Consider the following 23,153-nt stretch of genomic DNA (forward strand, 5'->3'; position numbering starts at 1 on the left):
TCTGGCTTAGGTTTCCAAATACCTGCAGTACTTGGACTCTGAAAAGTGTATATGTCTGCTCCCAGCTTTTTTAAGATGTCTGTTAAAGATCACTTGATCTGGAAAGCATCTGCTGTGTACAAACATCTGACAGAAGTTTGTAAGATGTCAGTTTTACATACTTTCTAAATCATAAACATCTTAAAGACATCTAAAAGACATATATGTATATATATGCAGATGAGCAAACACTCTAAAAAATGTGTTGCAGATTTAATGCAGATGTCAAATAGACGTCTCTGTGATGTGCGTGTGCTATTAGGGCTTGGAGCCTGACGTGGTGCTAAGTACTTTTTCACATCAAAGACATTTTTATACATACGAATATTGGCATGGACTTTAGCATACAGACATTTTAGCAATAAGGCTCCTCCTGGTCACCCTTCAGGTTTATACAGCAGGGGTGCCCAGCTAAACTTGGCCCACCAGGACCAAGTTTGGGCACCCCTGGTATAGAGGAAAAATACTATGGAAGTCAGAGGGGACCAGCAACTGTTTGGATACATACATTCTTTAAAAATCATCTTTTGCATTCAGCAGAGAAAACTCATACAGGTTTGGAACAACTTACAGCTGAGTAAATGATGGCCTTTACCTACTATCTATTTAACCGTTGGATACAATATACTTATGAACATTCATACTTTCTCTGTTTTAATTCTTAACCTTAACCCTAACCCTACACTTACTCCTCAACCTAACCATACTTCAAACTTACATGTAGTTTCCCAGTAAATCCATAGTCTTGTTAGGTATTTAATGTTAGTACCTAGTACTTAAAGTGTGACTAAGATTTCTGTTTCTCCACTGAAAATCTATTCCACCAAAACTTTGAAGCTTCAAAAATTTCATGAAATTATAAAACTAATCTGTACTTAATCCAAGTCTTCTGGAGAGACAATATCGCTTTACATGATGAAGAGTTTTCATTCAAGCTTTCATTTATATATTAATCGTAATCAAATATTGTAAGCGGAAGCTTAGACGTGTTTGTTCTCACATCATGCAAACACGTTTGTGCGTGCACAAAAACTACTAAGGTTTAATCTTGCATGTCAAATCTAAATTAAATCTGTTCATCATATAAAGCGCCTGCATCTTTCAGTATTTAATGAATTTTTTAAATTTATTACACAAAAAAAGCAGACCAGCTTGCCATAAAGGCTTTATTCCCGTCACATTTTCGTAATCTATACATGTGTGGTCCATTTGTTCTTTTAACAGCTAAATGGTGGTCCTTTCTTCACAATGACATCTAGGCACACTGGCACACAAGTGGTTTTAGATGAAGTGGCTGTCTGTCAGCTCAACAGAGGCTTGTGTGAATGAAGTCTCAGAGCAAGTCAGCAGACAATGAGACGCTACAGTACAGTGTCCAAGAGCCAGTCAGTATCAGCCTCCGTTCTCTATAAACAAGGCATTTGAAAAACCTACAGGTGATTTCAGAATTCGAACCATGCATGATGCACAGCAAGACAACAAAAAATTGAAATGTGTAGTGCCTTTAAAGCATTTTCAGAAACATGAGTGTTTTGCGATGCAAAGTTACAGTAACAGTCTTTAATCTGAATTAAGGCAACTAGAGAAAATAATGTAGTTTCTTCCCACAGATGAATGTGAAAATAGAAACTTGCGTGTTCACACGATAGGCATGACACTGTTTAGCAACTATGGGCAACCTAAAAATACTTCAGGAAGTAATGGACAACAAGGTCTGATTTCCAAAGTGTTCATTTGAGGTCCAGGACCATGGTAGCTGGGTTCTCCAGGTAAGAGCGCCATAGGTTGGAGAAGCGGGACATGGTGGCGCCATCTATTACGCGATGATCGGCAGACCAGCTGACGTTCATAATGTACGCCTTCGCTACCTCATCACGGGAGTTAAACCTGGGCAGCACCTGTGGCAAAACAGAGAAATGGCTTTTAGCTTAAATTTCAGTGAAAATTGCAGGCAAAAAAGTCCATTCTTTAGTGTCAAGAGTGTAGCAAGGTATGAAGCACAGCTCACACCGTAGTCACTTTTAAACCAAGCAGCTTTCTGTCAATCAAAGTGGCAAATTTATGTGACCAAATAAACCCAACGTAAAATCTGCATGGAGAAATCTTTCACCCTCACAATCACGCTGAGTCCTAAAGAAACCGAACCGAAATTTGCAGAACAACAGTAAATAAAAAGGTGAAAAAATAAAACTCATGAACTGTATTTATGTTGGTTTCATATAGATCTGATAAACTTAATTAAGCGTTAAGATACCATTAAGAAATGGACTAATTTATTGACTCTAAAAGTGTCATGTGGTGTAACCATAAAGTAAAAAGTAATTACATATTTTCATTAAAACCCTACTTTTTTTGAAATGTGTATTTCAGAAAATTTAAAATGTAATTTTCAGTAGGGTTGAAAGTTTTTAGGGAGTCGCACCACATGACATTTTACATTTTACCTGAGCTAATCTGCCTCGTTATAAGATAAATTATTAGATATTTTATAAGACTTTTAAACAAAAAACTTAAATTTTATTCAGAAAACATGCTCATTGAGGTGTGTAAGAGGAACTATTATAAAATTAAAGGGATAGTTCATCCAAAAATGAAAATTGTGTCATTAATTATTCACCCTTGTTGTTCCAAACCCAGTTACCAGCACCACATGAATGCATTGTGGCATTCTCAAGACACAGTTATTTTTTTACATTGTTATTAAGGTTTTCTTTGCATACAAAAAGTATTCTCGTAGCTTCAAAACATTGAACCGCTGATGTCACAAGGACTATTTTACCGATGTCCTCACTACCTTTCTGGGCTATGAACATTGTAGTTCTGTTGCTAATTTGTGTTCTGATCTTATGGGTTTGGAAAAACATAAGGATAATTAATGACAGAATTTTCATTTATGATAGCCTTGTGGGCACTGCATCAACATGCAGCACCGTTGCACTTCGGCGTCCCGTGTTTGAGTCCCGGCTCGCGGACCTTTCCTGATCCTGTCCCCCTTCCCCCCTCTCTCTCCCACTTCATTTCCTGTCTCACTACTGTCCTATCAATAAAAAAGGCAAAAACGCCAAATATAAATCTTTAAAAAAAAAAGTAAGAATTTATATCCCTTTAACAGATAGGACAAAAAAGTGAATATCATTTTACTGACTTCTAAGATACTGTTGATACATTCAGGCATAAATAGGTTATTATAATGATGGTCTATACAAAAAAAATTACATAAATAACATTTAAAAGAATCACATTACTGAATCACAGATCTAATAGTTCAACATCACAATCTCCTTAAATACAAATTCATTTTTTATTAAAGGGTGAAGAAAACAAGCGGCTCACCTGAATTTTTCCCAAAGCTCCGATGGCCACCTCCGGGGGCAGAATCACTGGCTTGGCATACGTCCCTCCGATCTAAACAAAAAAGACGACTGTTTTAATTCCCTTATGATGAGAGATCAGATCATCGCTAGATAGCAAATAGAACCCCATTGAAAGCCTGCTGTTGTTTAAGTGCTTGGCTCATAGACTTTTCAGCCTCTCATATAAATAACCTTCAAAAATGATGGCATAATGATCATGAGGCCCGACATTCATGGGGAGGCAGCAGCAGAGGCCTATAATACAGTGGAGATCAAAATTAGAGAACAGTAACCACTGTAGCATGAAAAAAAATTACAACAAAAATTTCAGAGGGTTACAGCTGTTAAAAATTAGTAGGAAGTGTAGAGGCCCTTTAAATGACTTCACTAGGACATCACTAGTTTGTCACACTGCGCTGGTGTGATCTTGGTCCACTCTTCTTCCACTCACTTCCATAGTTCAGTAACTGTAGTGGGTTTCTTAACCACAACTTTGTCGCCAAGGATTTTCCAGAGATCAGGTTTAAATCAGGACTCTGGGCCAACGGTTTTATTATTTCAGTGTTCTTAGCTTCAAGGAACTGCTTTTCCTGTTTTGCAGTGTGACGGGGGCATTGTCTTAAATGATTGGAAGATGCTTGCAGGAAAGAAACTGCATGTTGCTGAGGGAGGTTCTGATAAACTTTTGCATTCACCCTGAACTGACAAGCAATTCCAGCTGCAGTGCTGAACCGATTCCTCATTGAGAGTCTCTGTATTATCCTGTTTTCTCATGCATTTGTCTTACATGGACGACCAGCTGTTTTGGGAGACTTTAATTAATTAGTGCCATAAACCTGCAAGATTCTGGAAATCAGATTTGGAATGTCCAGCTTTTCTTGCATTAGCTGACGGCCCACCATTTTGCAATCTCAATGAAAATTAGAGGAATGCTGCTAGTTAAATATGGCTTGTCATTTAATTGAGTAAATTAGCATCAGGTGCCAGATTAACACCAATAACTTGGAGGTATCTGTAAGTGTTTTCTAATTTTGATCAGAGTTCTTTTACAAATACAGGGTTCTTAAGCCTTTTCCAAAGTAAAATTCAAGCATTTTTCAAGCACTTTTAAGGTGCATTTTCAAGGTTTACAAGCGCTTCACAACTGTGGTAAACGTTTTAACCATAATTTGTATTTGCTGTTTTCAAGCCAACACTGCCTGAAGCGGCAACCTCCCAGCATGTCAACCTACCAGCAGATCACACTATAGCCACACACGCAGACTCCAGCGAAGTTAGGCTTATTTCATGTAAAAAAAAATTAACTATTTAGTAAGAAAGCAAATTATTATAAAATCAATGTAACCGCATTTTTAAAGGGGTCATCGGATGCAAAGTTCACTTTTACATGTTGGCAGTGTATGTACAAATCTACCCTATAATGATAAAAATCAATGCAGTGGTTTTTAATCTGTAAAAATAATATCCCCTTTTTCAAATCAAGCCATTCTCGGATGCCTGTCACACCGACAGAGACCGCTCCCACGATAGTTGATTGACATGGGCGTCTTACCTCAGATCAGCTGTAACAGTCTGACCTCCATTGTTTCAATGCTGGAGCAGGGATGTAAGTTAGACAAGAATATCTCTGATTGAACGATTGAGGTGTTGTGTTGCTGGATGTAATAATGAACGTAGTGGTCGTCATTTACTCCCGACATCTGAGCCGCTAAAGATGCGGTGGATTACGTTTGTGAAGGGAAGGGAATGCGCCTCCAGATCTACATAAATGCGTCTATGTTTGTGTAAATCATTCGTGATCCAGCTTCACCTATAGCAGAAGTGAGTATAAGGTTTTTTTTTTATGAACCTGTTACGTCATAGGACGTGTATATATATATATATATATATATATATATATATATATATATATATATATATATATATATATATAATATATATATATTTTTGTACTCATGATGGTTGTTGTTGTTGTTGTTGTTGTTGTTGTTGTATTGCGTGCAATGCATTGTACGCAGTTTCTCTCTCTCCCTCTTTCTCTCTCTCCCCTCTCTCTCCTACTGGCAGCGCTTGATTGGAACCAGCTGCAGGAAATTGCGCAGCAAGCGGGAGCGTTTGAATACGGGGAAGCAGAGCAGTATGGAAGTGTCTGTTGAGAGCGCGTGCTGAAGTTCCGTCGTTTTCGTCCTCTGTCTCCTGCCCCAGACAGCACTTTTCTTTGTCTTTTGAATGTACCGAATTGCCAATAACGTTGTTGCGAAAACCTGGTTGAATTGCTGTGTGAGTAGGTTGCGCCTACATTGAAAGAAAGATTTGTTTCCCCTGTATCTTGCAACGGTACATTTTAAGTTTGTAATCAGTTATTCGTTGTTTCTTTTGTTTATTCGTTATTTGTAAATAATCTTTCGTTCCTTTTTTGAAGCAAGTAGGTTGGGGATTGCCTTTTTTTTTTTGGTGTAAACTTTTTCTCCTGGTTTTGGTGAGTTAAGGAGTCAGGGAAGTCTGCTCCTGTATTTCTTTTGAGATTTTGTTTTTGATAGGTAATTTAGTCCTAACTCCTTAGTTTAGTTTTCCTTTTGTTTGTTTTGTTGGCCTTGATCCCCTTCCGAAGAGATATGCTTCCAATTCTTTTGATTTTGTTATAATAAATTTTGTGAAAACTTATCAAAAATCGTGTTGTTTCGTAATCATTGTGAGCTGGGACAGGAGAAAGAGTGTTGTCGATCTCAAATTTACCTCTCTTTATTTTCCTTGTCACCGGCCTCTCCAACCTAGACTGGTGAGGTCGTGACAAACCAGAAATCATTAACATTTAAAGCAGTCTCGACCAGAACAGGATGATTTTTGCAGAGCTGACTTTGGCAAGGTAAAAATGGTGTTGTTTTACACTACCATTGAGAATTTTTAACCAAAGTATATTAGAGACTTTTCATTAAGACCCTAAAGAATCATATTAACTTGTGAAAAAAGGGCATCCGATGACCCCATTAAGCACTTTTCACATCCAAGCATTTTTCAATCCTTGAAAACACTACATTAAAAATCAAGCATTTTCCAAGAATTCAAGCACCCGTATGAACCCTACAAATATCTCATTTACGTTTTTATACTGTGCTTCAGAATATAATTAATTTATAAAATATGCTTCCAAAACGTCCCTTCTACTTCTGTTAGGATAACTTCAAATAGGGCTAAGCAGTGACCTTGAAATTTTGGAAAATGTAGGTTGTTTTCTAATTTTGATCCCCAGTGTAGGGTGATATAGTGTTCCAAACCAAATACAGTATGTAATTTATGCACAACTATCTGTTTGAGCAGAAAATGACTTTATGGAATATGGGAATTTTTGAAAACCTGGTTAGTCAGTTATTGTTGCACTTCTATCAAATTACACACTTTGAAATCTGCATGCAAAGTCTGAAATCAGCCGGGTGGAGCCTCACCGAGCCGATGTTGGAAAGAGTGAAAGTTCCTCCAGTGAGGTCAGCGGTGCTTAGCTGTCCGGATGAACCCAGAGCCTGCAGACGGTTGAGCTCCACAGCAATGTCAAAAACACTGAGGGCCTGAACACTCTTCACATTGGGCACCAGGAGGCCCTGAGGAGTGTCCATCGCCAAGCCGATGTTATGAGACGCCTGAGAATTGACAAAACAATTAAAATGTTACTCATGTTGTACTATTCAAGACTTCTCAGCAAATCATGGTCTCAAAATGAAAGGCTGCGATGTAACTGAAGTGTTTTGGGGTTGGTCTTGCCTTGAATGTGATGTTTTGGCAGCCTTCATCCACAGAGGCATTAAGAACAGGAAACTGCAACAGCCCAAGTGACGCGGCCTGAACAAAACAGTATGAATACAAGCTATAATTATAGTTTGACCTCAAACACCTGGAATTAAAGGGATAATTCACTCAAAAAAGAAAACTGTGTCATCATTTAGTCATCCTCAGGTTGGTACAAACCTGTATGAGTTTCCTACTTCTGTTGAACACAAACGAAGAAATTCTGAAGATTGCTGGTTAATGGTCCCCATTGACTCCCATGGTACGGTTGAAAAAATGTTACCTACATTCCTAAAATATCTTCTTTTGTGTTCAACAGAAGAAACAAACTCCAAACAGGTTTGTAACAATTTGAGAGTGAGTAAATGATGACAGAATTTTCATTTTTGGGTAAACTGTCTCTTTAATATTCTCATAGTTAAACCAAGTGTACACATTTTGATCAATTAATCTATTTGATTTTTCCTGCCAATCATTATTATTGAAGAAATATTTGAATAATTACTATTAACTACTAATGACTGCACAAGTAAAGAGCCGTTTGTAACCAACATAGTTTAGATATACAAACAAAAATTAATTTTTATTTAATTTTTTTTTTCCATGTCAGGAAAAGTCTTCGATCTGATAGTGTGATGGTCATTTAATTTTAAATGAGTCTGAACAGAAACAGGTGGCAGTGGTGGAAGGTAACAGGAGAGCACCTTAATGAAGAAAGGCATGTAGCTGAGTTTGACACCGCGGGACTCTGCCAGCTCCTTCAGCTCAGAGCGTAACCGCACTAACTGCGTCAGGTCGACCTCATCACAGTAACCGAAGTGAGGAATCTTCAGAGCAGCAGTCATGGTCTTCACCATGGCCTTCTGGAAACCTGTGTTCATGACCATATGAAAGAGATAGCCAATCAAAAACATGTGAATCAAGGGCAATTAAGAGCGTCACTGATAAAAAATGGGATATTTTTTTAAATTTGAGTTTTGAAAAACATGTGGCAAGTTCTTAAGGCCCGTTCACACCAACGATGATAACTATAACTATAAAGTTTAAATAATCATTCTCAGTTGAGGTCAAAAGTTCACATCCCCCTTTCAGAATCATTTAAAATATTAATTCTTATACCAAAATAAGAGGGATCATGCAAAATACATGTTATTGTTTATTTAGTACTGACCTGAACAAGATATTTCACATAAAAGATGTTTACATATAGTCCACAAGAGAAAATAACAGCTGAATCTATAAAAATGATCCCTTTGATTCTTAACACTGTGTTGTGACCTGAATGATCCACAGCTGTGTTTTTGTTTAGTGGCAGTTGTTTATGAGTCCCTTGTTTGTCCTGAACAGTTAAACTGCCTGCTGTTCTTCAGAATAAATCCTTCAGGTTCCACAAATTCTTTGGTTTTTCAGCATTTTTGTGTATTTGAACCCTGTTCAAGCTTGTGTATTTCACACCCAGTGTGAACGGGGTGGAAAATGTGATCGAACGTGTTCGAACAACCACTAAGGACCACCTTCTCTCCACTGAATGAACTATTTCTTAAAGGGATAGTTCACCCAAAAATGAAAATTGTCATTAATTACTCAGTCTTGTGTTGTTCCAAACCCATAAAACCTTTGTTCACCAGCCCTAATGCAATTAGCATAACTATTCAAAGCATGGGACATTGGAATGTAGCTGTCTCTTGGGCCAGCACTTTAATCAAACATGAAATTTTTGATGCAGATTGAACATAATAAACTGTTTGACCCAGATTGACCCTCATAAACCCTCTGGGTCTTCCTGAGTCCGCACTTTTGTGACGTAATGCTGCTTTGACTGTCAGGTAGAAGTCTGCTGCAAAGCTCGCACCAGCACGGGCTCGGCAGAAGTGCACATCGAGAGCACATAACAGCCGCAAAGGGGGCGCTCGCAAACACCCTTCTGAACGCTAAAATTACATATGGGACACCCTGCGGTCTCGTGGACATACAGGACTGGCGCATGCGGCGGCCACTGTAAGCCGTAAGACCACAAGTGCACATGAAGTATTCCATTTGGGACAGGGCCATAGTTTGAGTTAATGTAAAACAAGTCATTTCCTGTTGCCAGCAGGTGGCGCTTTGATTTTAACAGAATACCGGCCTTCAGATGTGTTCAGGCCAGGACTCTTATCGAACGTGTGAAGTCTGGGGCAAATCAGACACTGTATGGCTGAGCTACAACACCTTCTATTCCCATCGAACTTTGTCAGGCCACCACTTACATGCCCTTTAACAAAAAACTCAACATCTTCACAATTTGACATTGCAATGGCCTTTAGAGTAGACTGACCAAATATAATGTTGATGTCATTAAATCTCTAGGAGGAGTTCGTTACAGCGTACTCCACAGAGAGAACATGCCACTTCCTGTTATGGCTATGACTATAACTGAATATGGGCATGTGTTCAGGTCAGGACTCAGGATCAAACATGGCAATTTTGGTGCAGATTGGACATTGAATGCCTGAATTATAACAACTTCCTTTTTCATGGCGAAACATTGAAAGTTATCAGGCCCCCACAGAGACGCCCTTCACAGAGACTCTAGATCTTTGCAATTTAGTGTTACAATAGGCTTTAAATTACACTGACCAAATTTGGTGTTGATCTGTTTAAATCTATGAGGTGTTTGTTTAAATACAACACCTGAAAATGGCAAAAACAGCACAAAACTTATAGAAAATTCAATTTAACAGACTCCCTGTTGGGTTACGGACTTCGTACTGGGGGCTTTTTGTAGGTAATGGTGTGTTACATGTGTCTACTTAATTTTGCACATGTATGTGAAACATAGCTCGACGAGCACTTCGTTTAAATTTTATAGGTGGCGCTATCAAGCACTTCTGAAACTAATATCAGAATCACCACTTTTGGCATGTGTGCAAGGTTTTTGAGCATGTTTAGTGCCTTAAAAATGCAATTCATTTTGGAGAAGAAGAAAAATCTGAACAATTCCAATAAGGTCCTTGCACATCGGTGCTCAGGCCCTAATAAGCGTCATGTCAGTGACCCACGTGCAACAACACAAACCAAGCTCACCATTCAGAGGCTCTGTCCTGTCTTTCCCGGTGAAGACAGGTCTCGGGATCGCCGGAGGAGCCATGATGGGCGTCTTTTCTTTGGGTGGGGTGACTGCAGTGGGTGTTGGGGTTTTCTGGACTTCATAAGGGAGAATGGCTCCTGTCTGCTTGGCTAGGAAATTGATGATGTCCTCTTTCAAAATACGGCCATCTTTTCCAGTCCCAACCACCTCACTCAGTTTAATCTAGTGAGGACAGATTTAGAGATCAGAAATGACCAAGAAAACAATAAAGCCACAATGACAGGGTGTTATGGGTGGCTACAGCCTGATGCAGTTCCAAATTACATTGTTCTCCATGGCCAGACGGCGCACCGCTGGTGTCGCCTGGGTTTTTTGGCCCTTGATTTCCTGATGTGATTGCTGGTGGGATACTGCTGGAGTCTCCACCACATCTTCCTCTGGGGCGCCCTCTGCAGGCCAAACAGTTTTACTACACAATGACAGAACTGGAAGGACATTTCAAAGTCAGTATCAAGAATATGAGCCACAGCAGTGACTGACCTAGTGCTTTGTCTGTTTCGATGTCCACAAGGGGTGAACCAACATGCGCGATAGCATCTACGTCATAATACAGCTTACGGATGATGCCGTCATAACGGCTCGTGATGGTGACAGATGCTTTGTCGCTCTGGACTTCACAAATGCTGTCAAACTGGGAGACTCTGTCCCCTTCCTTGACATACCTGCATAAAGACAGAGAAAGAAAAAAACAGCAGAAATCTGATTGGAATATTCAGTATATTATTGATCGTTTATTATATGGGTCAATCTGTAAAATCTCGCCATTTACTGATTGCTATACCATTTGACCAAGCCCACAAATCTACGCTAATGCTTAGACCATAACACTACAATAAAGGTGAAACTAGTTTTTGTTTTATTATTTTGATGAGTGTTGACAATGCCAATGTGAAGTTGGAATGAAATGAAAATACACATACAATATATATTTTCTAAATGCATGTTATAGATCTTGTTGTATATAATTGTAAATAATTTATCTGTGTATATGTTTATGCAAAAATGAAAAAAAAAGTCATTAGATTATTTATGCAAATGAGTTCATGACACCTTTCAGCTGCATTAAACAGTCTGTGTACATACATGTAAATATCACTTCAGATGCAGTTTTTGAAGCAAATTTTTGCTACCGATGTTTAAAGACTCTGGAAGTTTGAAATAATTTAAGACAAATATTGGTATTATATTGTAATGTAAAATAATGTATTATAATATTATCACACATACAATTTACAGTACAACTGTGATTCACAGCGATTTAATAATGTAATTTTATTTTGTATAATTCAAGCTAAATTTCATAATTTGAGTTAAATCTAATTTGAAGTCCAGCTACAACGTGAAATGTGTTTCATATTCCAAAATACACTACCAGTCAAAAGTTTTTGAACAGTAAGATTTTTAATGTTTTTTTTATAAAGGCAACACTTCTGCTCACTAAGCCTAGCTTTATTTCATCCGAAGTACAGCAAAAACAGTAATGAAATATTTGAAATATTTTTACTATTTAAAATAACTGTTTTTTTTTTATTTGAATACATTTTAAAATGTAATTTCTTCCTGTGATTTCAAAGATGAATTTTTAGCATAAAAGTATTAATTTCTATAATTTATTTCTATTCATCAAAGAATCCTGAAAAAAAATACTCAATTGTTTTAAATACTGATAATAATAATAATTTTTTTAAAAATCTTTAGCGGCAAATCAGCATATTAGAATGATTTCTGAAGGATCACTAAAGACTGGAGTAACAATACTGAAAATTTAGCTTTGATCACAGGAATAAATTACATTTTAAAATATTCAAATAGAAAGCAGTTATTTTAAATAATAAAAATTATTTTACAATATTACAGTTTTTGCTGTATTTTGGATAAAATAAATGCAGACTTGGTGAGCAGAAGAGAATTTAAAAAAAAAAAAAAAAAAAAAAAAAAAACACAAAATCTTACTGTTCAAAAACTTTGACTGGTAGTTTATGACAAAATAATTGCAACATCATTTTTGGCCAAATCGTGCAGCCCTATAAAAATTTCAAAACAAAAACAATCAAAATAAAACACTTACTAAAAAAGCTTCAATCTTTTATCTGTATACTTGCATATCATGTGACCATTAACCAACACCTGATAACTGTGAACATATGAACACTAAATTATTGAGAAATTTGATTTTAAAATCTTTAAGCAAATATTTTATGCCTAAGCGGTTTGGTTGACAAAGAAGTTTGGGAACTCCTGCCTTAACAAACACCACAGATAATCCTATAGTCTAACATTAACTTTGCTCACTCCACTAAATCTTATATTAGGTACAAAGGCCAAAGCTTAAAATGTCTTCTTCTGTGTTCAGCAGAAGAAACAAACACACACAGGTTTAAAAAGACATGAGGGTGGGCAAATCATGACAAATGACATGAACATACCACTCTTTTACAGTCACTTCCATTATGCCCTCTCCAATATCTGAGAGTTTGAACTGCAGCACCTGTCCAGAGGCCACTGAAAATACATACAAAAGTATACGTATAAGACAGTAATGACAGAAAGATCAGGGCTACTCACACTGACCAAAATTATAAACGCAACACTTTTGTTTTTGCCCCCATTTTTCATGAGCTGAACTCAAAGATCTAAGACTTTTTCTATGTACACAAAAGGCGTATTTCTCTCAAATATTGTTCATAAATCTGTCTAAATTTGTGTTAGTAAGCACTTCTCCTTTGCCAAGATAATCCATCCACCTCACAGGTGTGGCATATCAAGATGCTGATTAGACAGCATGATTATTGCACAGGTGTGCCTTAGGCTGGCCACAATAAAAGGCCACTATAAAATATGAAGTTTTACTGTATTGGGGGGGTCTGAAAACCAGTCAGTATCTGGTGTGACCACCATTTGCCTCACGCAGTGCAACACATCTCCTTCGCATAGAGTTGATCAGGATGTTGATTGTGGCTTGTGGAATGTTGGTCCACTCCTCTTCAGTGGCTGTGCGAAGTTGCTGGATACTGGCAGGAACTGGAACACGCTGTCGTATACGCCGATCCAGAGCATCCCAAACATGCTCAATGGGTGACATGTCTGGTGATTATGCTGGCCATGTAAGAACTGGGATATTTTCAGCTTCCAGGAATTGTGTACAGATTAGGGCTGGTCCGAATACCATTTTTTGAGCTTCGAGTATTCGGTAGTGATCAACATCGAATATTCGAAGCTTCGGTGGGAGGGGGCTGAATATATTCTTATCTCTAATAAAGGCAGGAATCTCTCTGTGTGTGTCTGTCTGTTGCATTTTTATGTCGAGAACCGTTCATCCAATTGCTGCGGACGCAAGGGAGTGCAAAGTCGAATTTTTGTGTAATATGGATACACGCAAGTCGTGACACTTTCAGAATGAATAAAACTTTAATAAATGACAGAACAGCACGAGCCGAAAGCCAGGCGCTACATGCAGCCCGGGCAGGGTTTATATTATTTAAGAAGGAACACTGCACTATAATACAAAATAATAACAGGTCTGTTAGAGCAATACTTTAAATAAGGTAGCCCAACATTTATCAAACAAACAAATAACTCCCAAATTAGCAGCACAGTAATTACTGGTGCCGTAAAGGGTAGGCTATTTAAATAAAAGAATGAAAAATGAATTAACAAAGTTCAACGAATTGTAATAAATAAAGAACACGGCAGCAGCATACTTTCAATAAAATCACACATTTTAATTAACGAACAGTTTAAATAAAATTAAATGAATTCCCTTATAGAATAAAAAAATTTTAATAGTCTAAATAAAATAAGGTAACGTTAGGCTGGCTAGACAGCTCAAATTTCAATAAACAAAATATTCTTTACAAAGTAAAACTTTTAAATAAATCACTCCCAAATCGGATATTAGCAGCACAATTTTTTTTTAAATAAGGTAGCCTAACATTTTTCCAACAAAATCACTCTTAAATCAGAAATTAGCAGCAGAGTAACACCGGCACCGTAAAGGGTATGCTAGTTAAATAAAAGAACGTTCAACAAACTGTAATAAATAAATGACAAGGTAGCATTATTTAGTGTTTAAATAAAAGAAAAAAAAATCCCTTATACAATAAAACAAAATGTAATGGGCCAAATAAAATAAGCTAACGTTAGGCTATCTTAAATTACTGATTAACATGGCAGATGAAAGCTCGTTTTTTACACCAACAATATATTGTGCGTTTCGTACTACTTACAGAACTCAGATGACTTTTCAAACTTGTTGTGCTGTAGTGGAAGGCCAGTTTCAAATCGCATATTTGACACACTGCCTTTGTTTTGTCTTCAGTCAATTTAAAGTGCTCCCACACAACTGAGGTCTTTGGCATTTTTGTCTTCTCTCCGAGATAAACTAAATCACGATGTTGGCGTTGCCGCAAGGGCGAGTCATTTAAGCGCGAATGAGAACCGTTTCGCGGGGATCGATGTCACGTGTTAAAATTATTTTATTTTTTTTCGAATATTCGAATCTCAAAATGAAAAATCGAATGCCATCCCTCCAAACAAATATTCGAATATTCAAATATTCTGGTCCAGCCCTAGTACAGATCCTTGCAACATGGGGCCGTGCATTATCATGATGCAACATTAGCTGATGGTCGTGGATGAATGCCACAACAATGGGCCTCAGAATCTCATCACAGTATCTCTGTGCATTTAAAATGCCATCAATAAAATGCACCCGTGTTCGTTGTCCATAACATACGCCTGCCCATACCATAATCCCACCACCACCATGGGCAGCTCGATCCACAACGTTGACATCAGCAAACCGCTCACCCACACGACGCCATACACGCTGTCTGCCATCTGCCCTGTAGAGGGAAAACCGGGATTTATCCATTAAGAGAACATCTCCCCAAAGTGCCAGATGCCATCAAATGTGAGGATTTGCCCACTCAAGTTGGTTACGGCGACGAACTGCAGTCAGGTCGAGACCCTGAGGAGGACTTCGAGCATACATATGAGCTTCCCTGAGACGGTTTCTGACAGTTTGTGCAGAAATTCTTTGGTTATGTAAACTGATTGTTGCAGCAGCTGTGCGATTTTGGAGGTGAAGATGCTGGATGTGGAGGTCCTGGGCTGGTGTGGTTACTCACTGTCTGCGTTTGTGAGGCCGGTTGGATGTACTGCCAAAGTCTCTGAACACACAATTCACGGGCAACAGCGCTGGTGGACATTCCTGCAGTCAGCATGCCAATTGCACGCTCCTTCAAAACTTGCAACATCTGTGGCATTGTGCTGTGTGATACAACTGCACATTTTAGAGTGGCCTTTTATTGTGGCCAGCCTAAGGCACACCTGTGCAATAATCATGCTGTCTAATCAGCATCTTGAAATGTCACACCAATGAGGTGGATGGATTAACACAGATTTGTTGACAATATTTGAGAGAAATACGCCTTTTGTGTACATAGAAAAAGTCTTAGCTCTTTGAGTTCAGCTCATAAAAAATGGGGGCAAAAACAAAAGTGCTGCATTAATAATTTTGGTCAGTGTATATGTCGTACAATCTGATATGTGACCCTGGACCACAAAACCAGTCATAAGTAGCATAGGTATATTTGCAGCAATATCCAACAATACACTGTATTGGTCAAAATGATTGATTTTTCTTTTATGCCAAAAAAAATCATGTTCCATTAAGATATTCTGTACATTTCCTACTCTAAATACATCAAAATTTAATTTTTGACTAGCAATATGCATTGATAAGAACTTAGTTTGGACAACTTTATTAAAGGCGATTATCTCAATATTTAGATTTTTTTTTTTTTTGCACCCTGAGATTCCAGATTTTCAAATAGTTGCATCTCAGCCAAATATTGTCCTATCCTAACAAACCATACATAAATGGAAAGCTGGTTTATTCAGCTTTTAAAAGCACGTATAAATTTCAATTTCAAAAAATTCACGCTTATGACTGGTTTGTGGTCCAGGGTCAAATATGTTTGTTCATTTCATGTTTGCAGCACATACCATGGCTGGATCTAAAGCCTCTCCAGTGAACTGAAGTGAGTGGTGAGGAGATGTGAAATAGAGGGGCTGGTCCAAGAGCCTGAAGCCTGGGACACTGCTTGAGGCGATGGGACACAACCCAGGGCTTTGATGCACATAAGCAAGACAATTAAAAGTTCTGGCTCATGATACTAAAGATACATTTAGGGTCAATTAAATGCAGTAGGCAAATGTTTTAACACATTAAACCCAGGTTTTTTAACCAGTGAAAAAAATAACATTTTATTCATAAAATTGCATAACGTTTGTTGACATTCATGACCCTGTGTCTGTTTTGGTTGAAAACTGTATGCAAGTAAATATACACTGATGACAGTGGACTGGACTTTAGTAATGCATTATATTTTCAAGTTGTGCATATTCGCTATAAATGATTTGACTCGGTAACTCTGACACTCTGCGCGTTATATATGTGATATCCTTTTCATGGAAGCATCATTGTTTTTAAAAACTCACCAGACGTCTCAGTATTCTCAGAGAACACCGCACTGGTGTCACCGCCGCCATGTTTGCCCAAGACTCTCTCAGAGATGATAAACGCAGGAGATCTCCCACTCCATATCAACATCCTGGAACCCCGCGATATGAACAACCAGCTCAGTGAACACATAACAACAGTTTGTAATACAAAAATAACAATAATGTAATGCTACAACAAGTTGTTATTTAACAGAAAATGTTTTCATCCAAATAAAGTTTTGCAGGACTTCCTGTAATTGCAACCGCAAGTGGTGTTGAGTTGATCATCTCCCATCTTTGCATTCTCTAGTTTGGTTACGCTCTGATGACGTCATGCTCACGCCTACCTTGACCAGCCAATGGGTGCGTAATTCTATGAAGCATGTAAAAAATGGTTTGGCTGTAGCTTAAAATTATTTTAAATTAAAAATGAAATATTTTGTGTCGTCATTACAGTGTTATTGAGATGAGATTTTCACGTTTAAAATGTTTTAAATGTTAAAATTCAAGGCATTGATATTTGCCTACAAAACAAACAGAATTTACTTCGTCAGACTTATGTGTCCTCCAGAAGCTTGCATTGTGCAAGTGAACAGCGCATATAGTGCCATCCTAAAGAGGCAAAATCACTTTTTCATTTACCTTCACTGTTCCCTACTTTTATGGAATGACCTGCCCAACTCGATCTAAGCACTTGAGCCATCTTCAAAAAAATTGCTAAAAACACAAAAATGTGTGTGTGTATATATATATATACATATATATATATTCTATTCTGTTTCTATTCTGTCTACTTGTTTTCTTTTTATTTACAAAAAAACTTGACACTAACACTAGCACTTTCTATTCTATTTCTATTGTTTACTTGATTTCTTTTTATTTATAATACAAATCTTGATCTTCTAACACTAGCATTCTCTATTCTATTTCTTTTCTATCTACTTGTTTTGTTTTTTATAAAAAAAGACACTCTAATACTAGCACTCTCTATTCTATTTCTATCCCACCTAATTGTTTTCTTTTTATTTGTAAGGAAAAAAAACTTGACCCTCTAACACTTGCACTTACTGTTCTATTTCTATTCTGTCTTCTTTTCTTCTTATTTATTAAAAAAACTTGACTCTATAGCACTAGCACTCTCCATTCTATTTCTATTCTATCTTGTTTTCTTTTTAGTTAAAAAAACTTGATTTTCTAACACTAGCATAATATAATCTGTTTCTATTCTATCTACTTGTTTTGTTTTATTTTATATAAAAAATGGACCCTCTAACACTAGCACTTTCTATTTTATTTCTATTCCATCTAATTGTTTTCTTTTTATTTGTAATAAAAAAAACTTGACCCTCTAACACTTGCACTCACTATTCTATTTCTATTCTATCTACTTGTTTTGTTTTATTTATTATATATACATACTAAAATATGACCCTCCAACACTAGCATTCCCTATTCTATTTCTATTCTATCTGCATTTATTTTTATGTTTGAAAATAATAATAATAATAATAATAATAATAATAATAATAATAACTTGACCGTCTAACACTAGCACTCTCTATTCTATTTGTATTCTAGTTGCTTTCTATTCCTCCTATTTATTATACACACACAAAGGTTACTTTGCAAAACAAAATGTGAAAAGTAAAATATGTTATAGAAAAAGTACACTTTAGCATACTTTAAAATAGAATACTTTAAAAGAATATACTGTGCGAACTAATGTGACAATATTACATAGTGCACATTTTAAAAGTGTACCTAAGTGTGTTAACAAACATAGTTAGAAAAGTGTACATTTTATACAGTAAAGGGTTCATTAATCTGCAAGTATAGTTAGTTATAAAATATAGTTTTAAATCCAGTAAATCCGGTTTCACACCTTATTTCAGACTCCTTGATATACTCCTAAAACTGCTTAATCAGCAGTTGCTTCAGATGTTATTTTTTTACTCTCCTTTTTTGACTACACTATTTGTAAAGCCAGCAGCAATGATAATATGAAGTTAGTCACTGGTCTGGTTCTATTGCACGGCTGATCAGGTGACGTCAGTCTCTGTCATAGTTCAGCAGTCATTCCTCTGCTGGTGAGATTAGCACAGCGGCCTTGACCCTGAACTCCTTTTCCACCAACGCTTTAAGCTGCTTCTTAATTGGCTGATTCAAATGAATGGGTTAAGACAAGAACAGATGATGAGGCCTGACTGTGTGAGATGAAACACAGGACAGGTTGAGTACACTGAAGGAGGATATTCACTCATGCGTTGTGTTTGCTCTGCATGCTTCAGTATCTTAGTTTGCGCCATTGCTCATTTAATATCACTCCTCTGATGATGCATTTTCTGTGCAATAACTGTGCAATTTTCCCTAAAGGACGCATATGATAAGTAATAAGTGTACTAAAACCTTGTAATTTTGTAGTCATTTTTTATTAACCTTCTAATTATGCAAATTATCCAATTAAATATAAATATACTGATATGTAATTTGATGATTTGAATGGATTACAAATGATTTTGCATCACATTTTAGTATAAAACTAATTTGACACATTTTAATATAAAAATAAAACCCCAAGGGATATTGAATTCAGTCTTGCATCATGTCAGGATTTATTTTGCAATAACCAGGAAGACAGCGTGTTATGCTGCTTAGCTAATTGCACTTATTAATAATTATAGTTTATACTATTTTATTATGTAAGAAGAAAAAGACCACAATGGAAACTGTTATTTTAGTATTATTTACTAACTATTTATTAATATTTTAAATTAGCTTTTTTTTTCAGTTTTTCTGAAAATATTTTTATAATTTTATATTTTAATTATGTTGTGTGCTTTTGTCATTTTTAGTATTTTTTATATTTATATTTAGCTTTAATTTATTTTATGTTTTTTTTTTTTTTGTTTTTTTTTTTTTAAGATGAAGTTGTTCCAATGTTTATTTATTTATTTTTTTTTACTTCAGTTTTCTTTAAATTAATGAAAACAATTTTTAATAGTTTTAGTTAAGAACAAGACTGTCTGGAAACAGAACACTGGTAAATTATAAAGTTTAGCAGTCATAATGCAAAATTTGTGTGATTGCTGTGATTGACCAGTCAGAATCAAGATTTCCAGTCAGCCATGTCATAATTACAGTTGCCATTGTGCTTTTATCTCGGACACCCTGTACATGTTCAAAGCATGTCATGTCAAGCAGCACTTAAGTTATCTTGGTGCTTTTTTCATTCCATCCCCGTCCTGTGGGGAAGAGCTCCTCCTCCAGCGTTTCTCAAATATCTACAGTGCTGATAAGCTCTCCTGTAACGCTGGGTGACCTTGCCTGTTATTAGAAACCCTGTTCCATTTGGACTTTGGCCTCTAAGCATGTCCTCATCTCAGGTGTTACCTCAGCCCTGCCTCACAGCCACTGACCCTTGAATAATCCAGACCGCTGCAGTGGTGAAAATCCCACGCCACTTTATTGTAACAGAGATTGATGGAGAACAATACAAATGTGTCACAGAGGTCGTATCGCAAACCCAATCAGAGCGAGAATTCAGTAGTGACATTCCCACCTCTTTGTGAATTGAGAGTAACCAAAAACCTGTGACAGCACCGGAGCCGGGCCACTTTGAAGTTGAGCTGTAACCTGAGTCCGTCACTTGAGCCGCTCTTACCTGTGTTTCGTCGCACATTGGCAGGTGAAGCTACGAGGCGTTCTGGAGAAATACAGCTTATTTCTTCTGCTCTGTGACTCGAGGAACTGTTCAGCTATCTCTGGCTTTTATGGCGGTGAACACGAAGACGTGACTCTTAATTAGCAACATCCTCTTCCTCCCTTTACGGACCCCAATGAAGGCATGTCCCATGTGTCGGCCTGGGGGGGACACTGGCGCTTCAAGCGCAGACGTCCGGTCATGGTGCCACCAACAGCCTGGATAACCCACATCTCAGGTAAATCTATCTATCTATCTATCTATCTATACATCTATACACCTATCGTCCTTCCAACTGCCTATTTATCCATTTATCTGTCCATCCGTCCGTCCATCCATCTATCCACTTGTCTGTTCATGCATCCATTCATCCATCTATTCATCCGTCCATCCATCCATCTGTCTATTCATCCATCTATCTGTCCATCCATTCATACATCTATCTATACATCCACACATCTATAAATCTGTCCATCCATCTATCTATTTATCTGTCCGTCCATCTAGCCATTTATTCATCCATCCATCCATCCATCCATCCATCTGTCTATTCGTCTATTCATCCATCCATCCATCTGTCTATTCACCCACCTATCTATCTATCTATACATCCCTCCATCCATCCATCTATAAGTGCGTCCGTCCATCAATCTATTCATCTGTCCGTCCATCTATCCATCCATCTATCTCTCCATCCGTCCATCCATCTGTCTATTCATCCATCTATCTATACATCCATCCATTCATCTGTCTATTCATCATCTATCGATACATCCATCGATCTATCTGTTCATCCGTCCGTCCGTCCGTCCATCCATCCATTCATCCATCTATACATCCATCCATCCATCCATCTATTCATCCATCTATCTATACATCCATACATCTATCATCTTTCCATCTATCCATCCATCCATCAGTCTATTCATCCATCTATCTATACATCTATCTGTCTATTAACCCATCTATCTATACATCGTCCATATATCCATCCATCTGTCTATTCATCAATCTATACATCTATCATCCTTCCATCTACCAATACATCCATCTATCAGTCTGTCCGACCATCTATCCATCCATCCATCTATTCATCCATCTATCTATACATCCATACATCTATCATCTTTCCATCTATCCATCCATCCATCCAACAGTCTATTCATCCATCTATCTATACATCTGTCTGTCTATTAACCCATCTATCTATACATCATCCATCTATCCATCCATCTGTCTATTCACTATACATCTATCATCCTTCCATCTGCCAATTCATCCATCCATCTATCCGTCCATCCATCTGTCCTTACATCCATCCATCCATCCATCCGTCAGTCCGTCCTCCATCCATCCATCTATCCATCTGACCGTCTGTCTATTCATCTGTCTATTCACCCATCCATCTATACATCCATCTGTCTATTCACCCATCCATCTGTACATCCATCTATTTATCCATCCATCCATTCATCCATCTGTCTATTCATCATCTATGTATACATCCATACATCTATCGTCCTTCCATCCGTCTATTCATCCATCTATCTATACATCTATCCATCCGTCCATCTATCTATCTATCTATCTATCTATCTATCTATCCATTTGAGTCTGTCTGTCTGTCTGTCTGTCTGTCTGTCTGTCTGTTCATCCATGTATACATCCATGCATCTATTGTCCTTCCATCTGCGTATCCATCCATCCATCCATCCATCCATCCGTCTGTTCATCCGTCCATCTATCTATCTATCTATCTATCTATCTATCTATCTATCTATCTATCCATTTGACAGTCTACATCTATCCAATTTAAATCAAAACTATGCACTGTACACACTGCATGTTTATTCATGTAGTTCTACATGTTATGGTTAATGATAAATGCAGTTTTGCTAATGTGAAAGTTTTTCTTTCAGCACTGTTTAAAAAAACAAAAACAAAAACAAAAAAAAAAAAAAACAAAAAAAAACCAAACAAACAAAAAAACTGATATGTGCTTTGATGCACATGGGATGCTGGTGTTTGTGGCTGTAGCTGTATGTGAGCTGACTCAAGCCTGATCATATTAAGAGTTTTAGAGTTAAAGCACGTCAGCTGCACGTGTGGCCGCTGGTGGTGAGAGGTCAGATGACACACCACACACACCTCAGTCATTTAAACAAACATAAAATCCCTTAAATGCTTGATATCACAGTATAGCGGTGATAAGTAATAGCAGTCTCTGACTGCAACATAACAAACATTCATCACAAATGAATGCATCATAAATGACTGTTAATTAATCATGGCTGCTTATGCCACATAAATGTTTATGACCTACTTTAAAATAGGCACTCAACACTGAAGAATATGCTAACAATGGCTTAGGCGTGAATCTATCTATTTACCTATCTATGACACAAACACTTCTGCAAAACACAAATAGTTTCACAGATAGACTAATAATAATTTTCTGAGTAATATTTGCAATACTTTTCCAACAACGTGTTTCGAAAAATGACACGATTTATTTCTGTCACTGAATGTATAACACAAATATCATGTTTAGAACAGGCACTGCGTCTCGAACTCTGATTGGTCGAATTTAACCCCTCCTTAGCAACTCGCATTTGTGTGGTGGTGTGGCACGTGGTTACTAGGCAAT

The 23,153-nt window shown here is 37.3% G+C and overlaps 1 protein-coding gene across 1 annotated transcript; it reads right to left on the reverse strand.

Moving 5' to 3' along the window:
* Window positions 1-1,187: 1,187 nt before the first annotated feature.
* On the reverse strand, window positions 1,188-16,932 carry LOC127179068 (lipoamide acyltransferase component of branched-chain alpha-keto acid dehydrogenase complex, mitochondrial). The gene is made up of 11 exons (XM_051132334.1): window positions 16,804-16,932; window positions 16,309-16,432; window positions 12,726-12,801; window positions 10,780-10,961; window positions 10,564-10,688; window positions 10,236-10,461; window positions 7,877-8,043; window positions 7,149-7,226; window positions 6,836-7,027; window positions 3,373-3,444; window positions 1,188-1,937 (listed from the first exon to the last, which is right to left on the reverse strand). The coding sequence occupies exons 1-11, from the start codon at window positions 16,852-16,854 to the stop codon at window positions 1,770-1,772; spliced, it is 1,461 nt and encodes a 486-aa protein (XP_050988291.1). The 5' UTR covers window positions 16,855-16,932; the 3' UTR covers window positions 1,188-1,769.
* Between the last annotated feature and the right edge of the window lie 6,221 nt (window positions 16,933-23,153).

Source organism: Labeo rohita, chromosome 2, assembly GCF_022985175.1.
Source record: "Labeo rohita strain BAU-BD-2019 chromosome 2, IGBB_LRoh.1.0, whole genome shotgun sequence".
Taxonomy (NCBI): Eukaryota; Metazoa; Chordata; class Actinopteri; order Cypriniformes; family Cyprinidae; genus Labeo; species Labeo rohita.

Bases quoted from the DNA above. Each gene is read 5' to 3' on its own strand.
- LOC127179068 (XM_051132334.1), bottom strand. From the start codon at position 16,854: ATGGCGGCGGTGACACCAGTGCGGTGTTCTCTGAGAATACTGAGACGT. The intron at 12,802-16,308 runs GTATGTGCTGCA...ATGTATTTTCAG, and splicing joins AGGCTTTAGATCCAGCCATG to TGGCCTCTGGACAGGTGCTG. The intron at 10,689-10,779 runs GTCAGTCACTGC...TTTGGCCTGCAG, and splicing joins CGAAACAGACAAAGCACTAG to AGGGCGCCCCAGAGGAAGAT.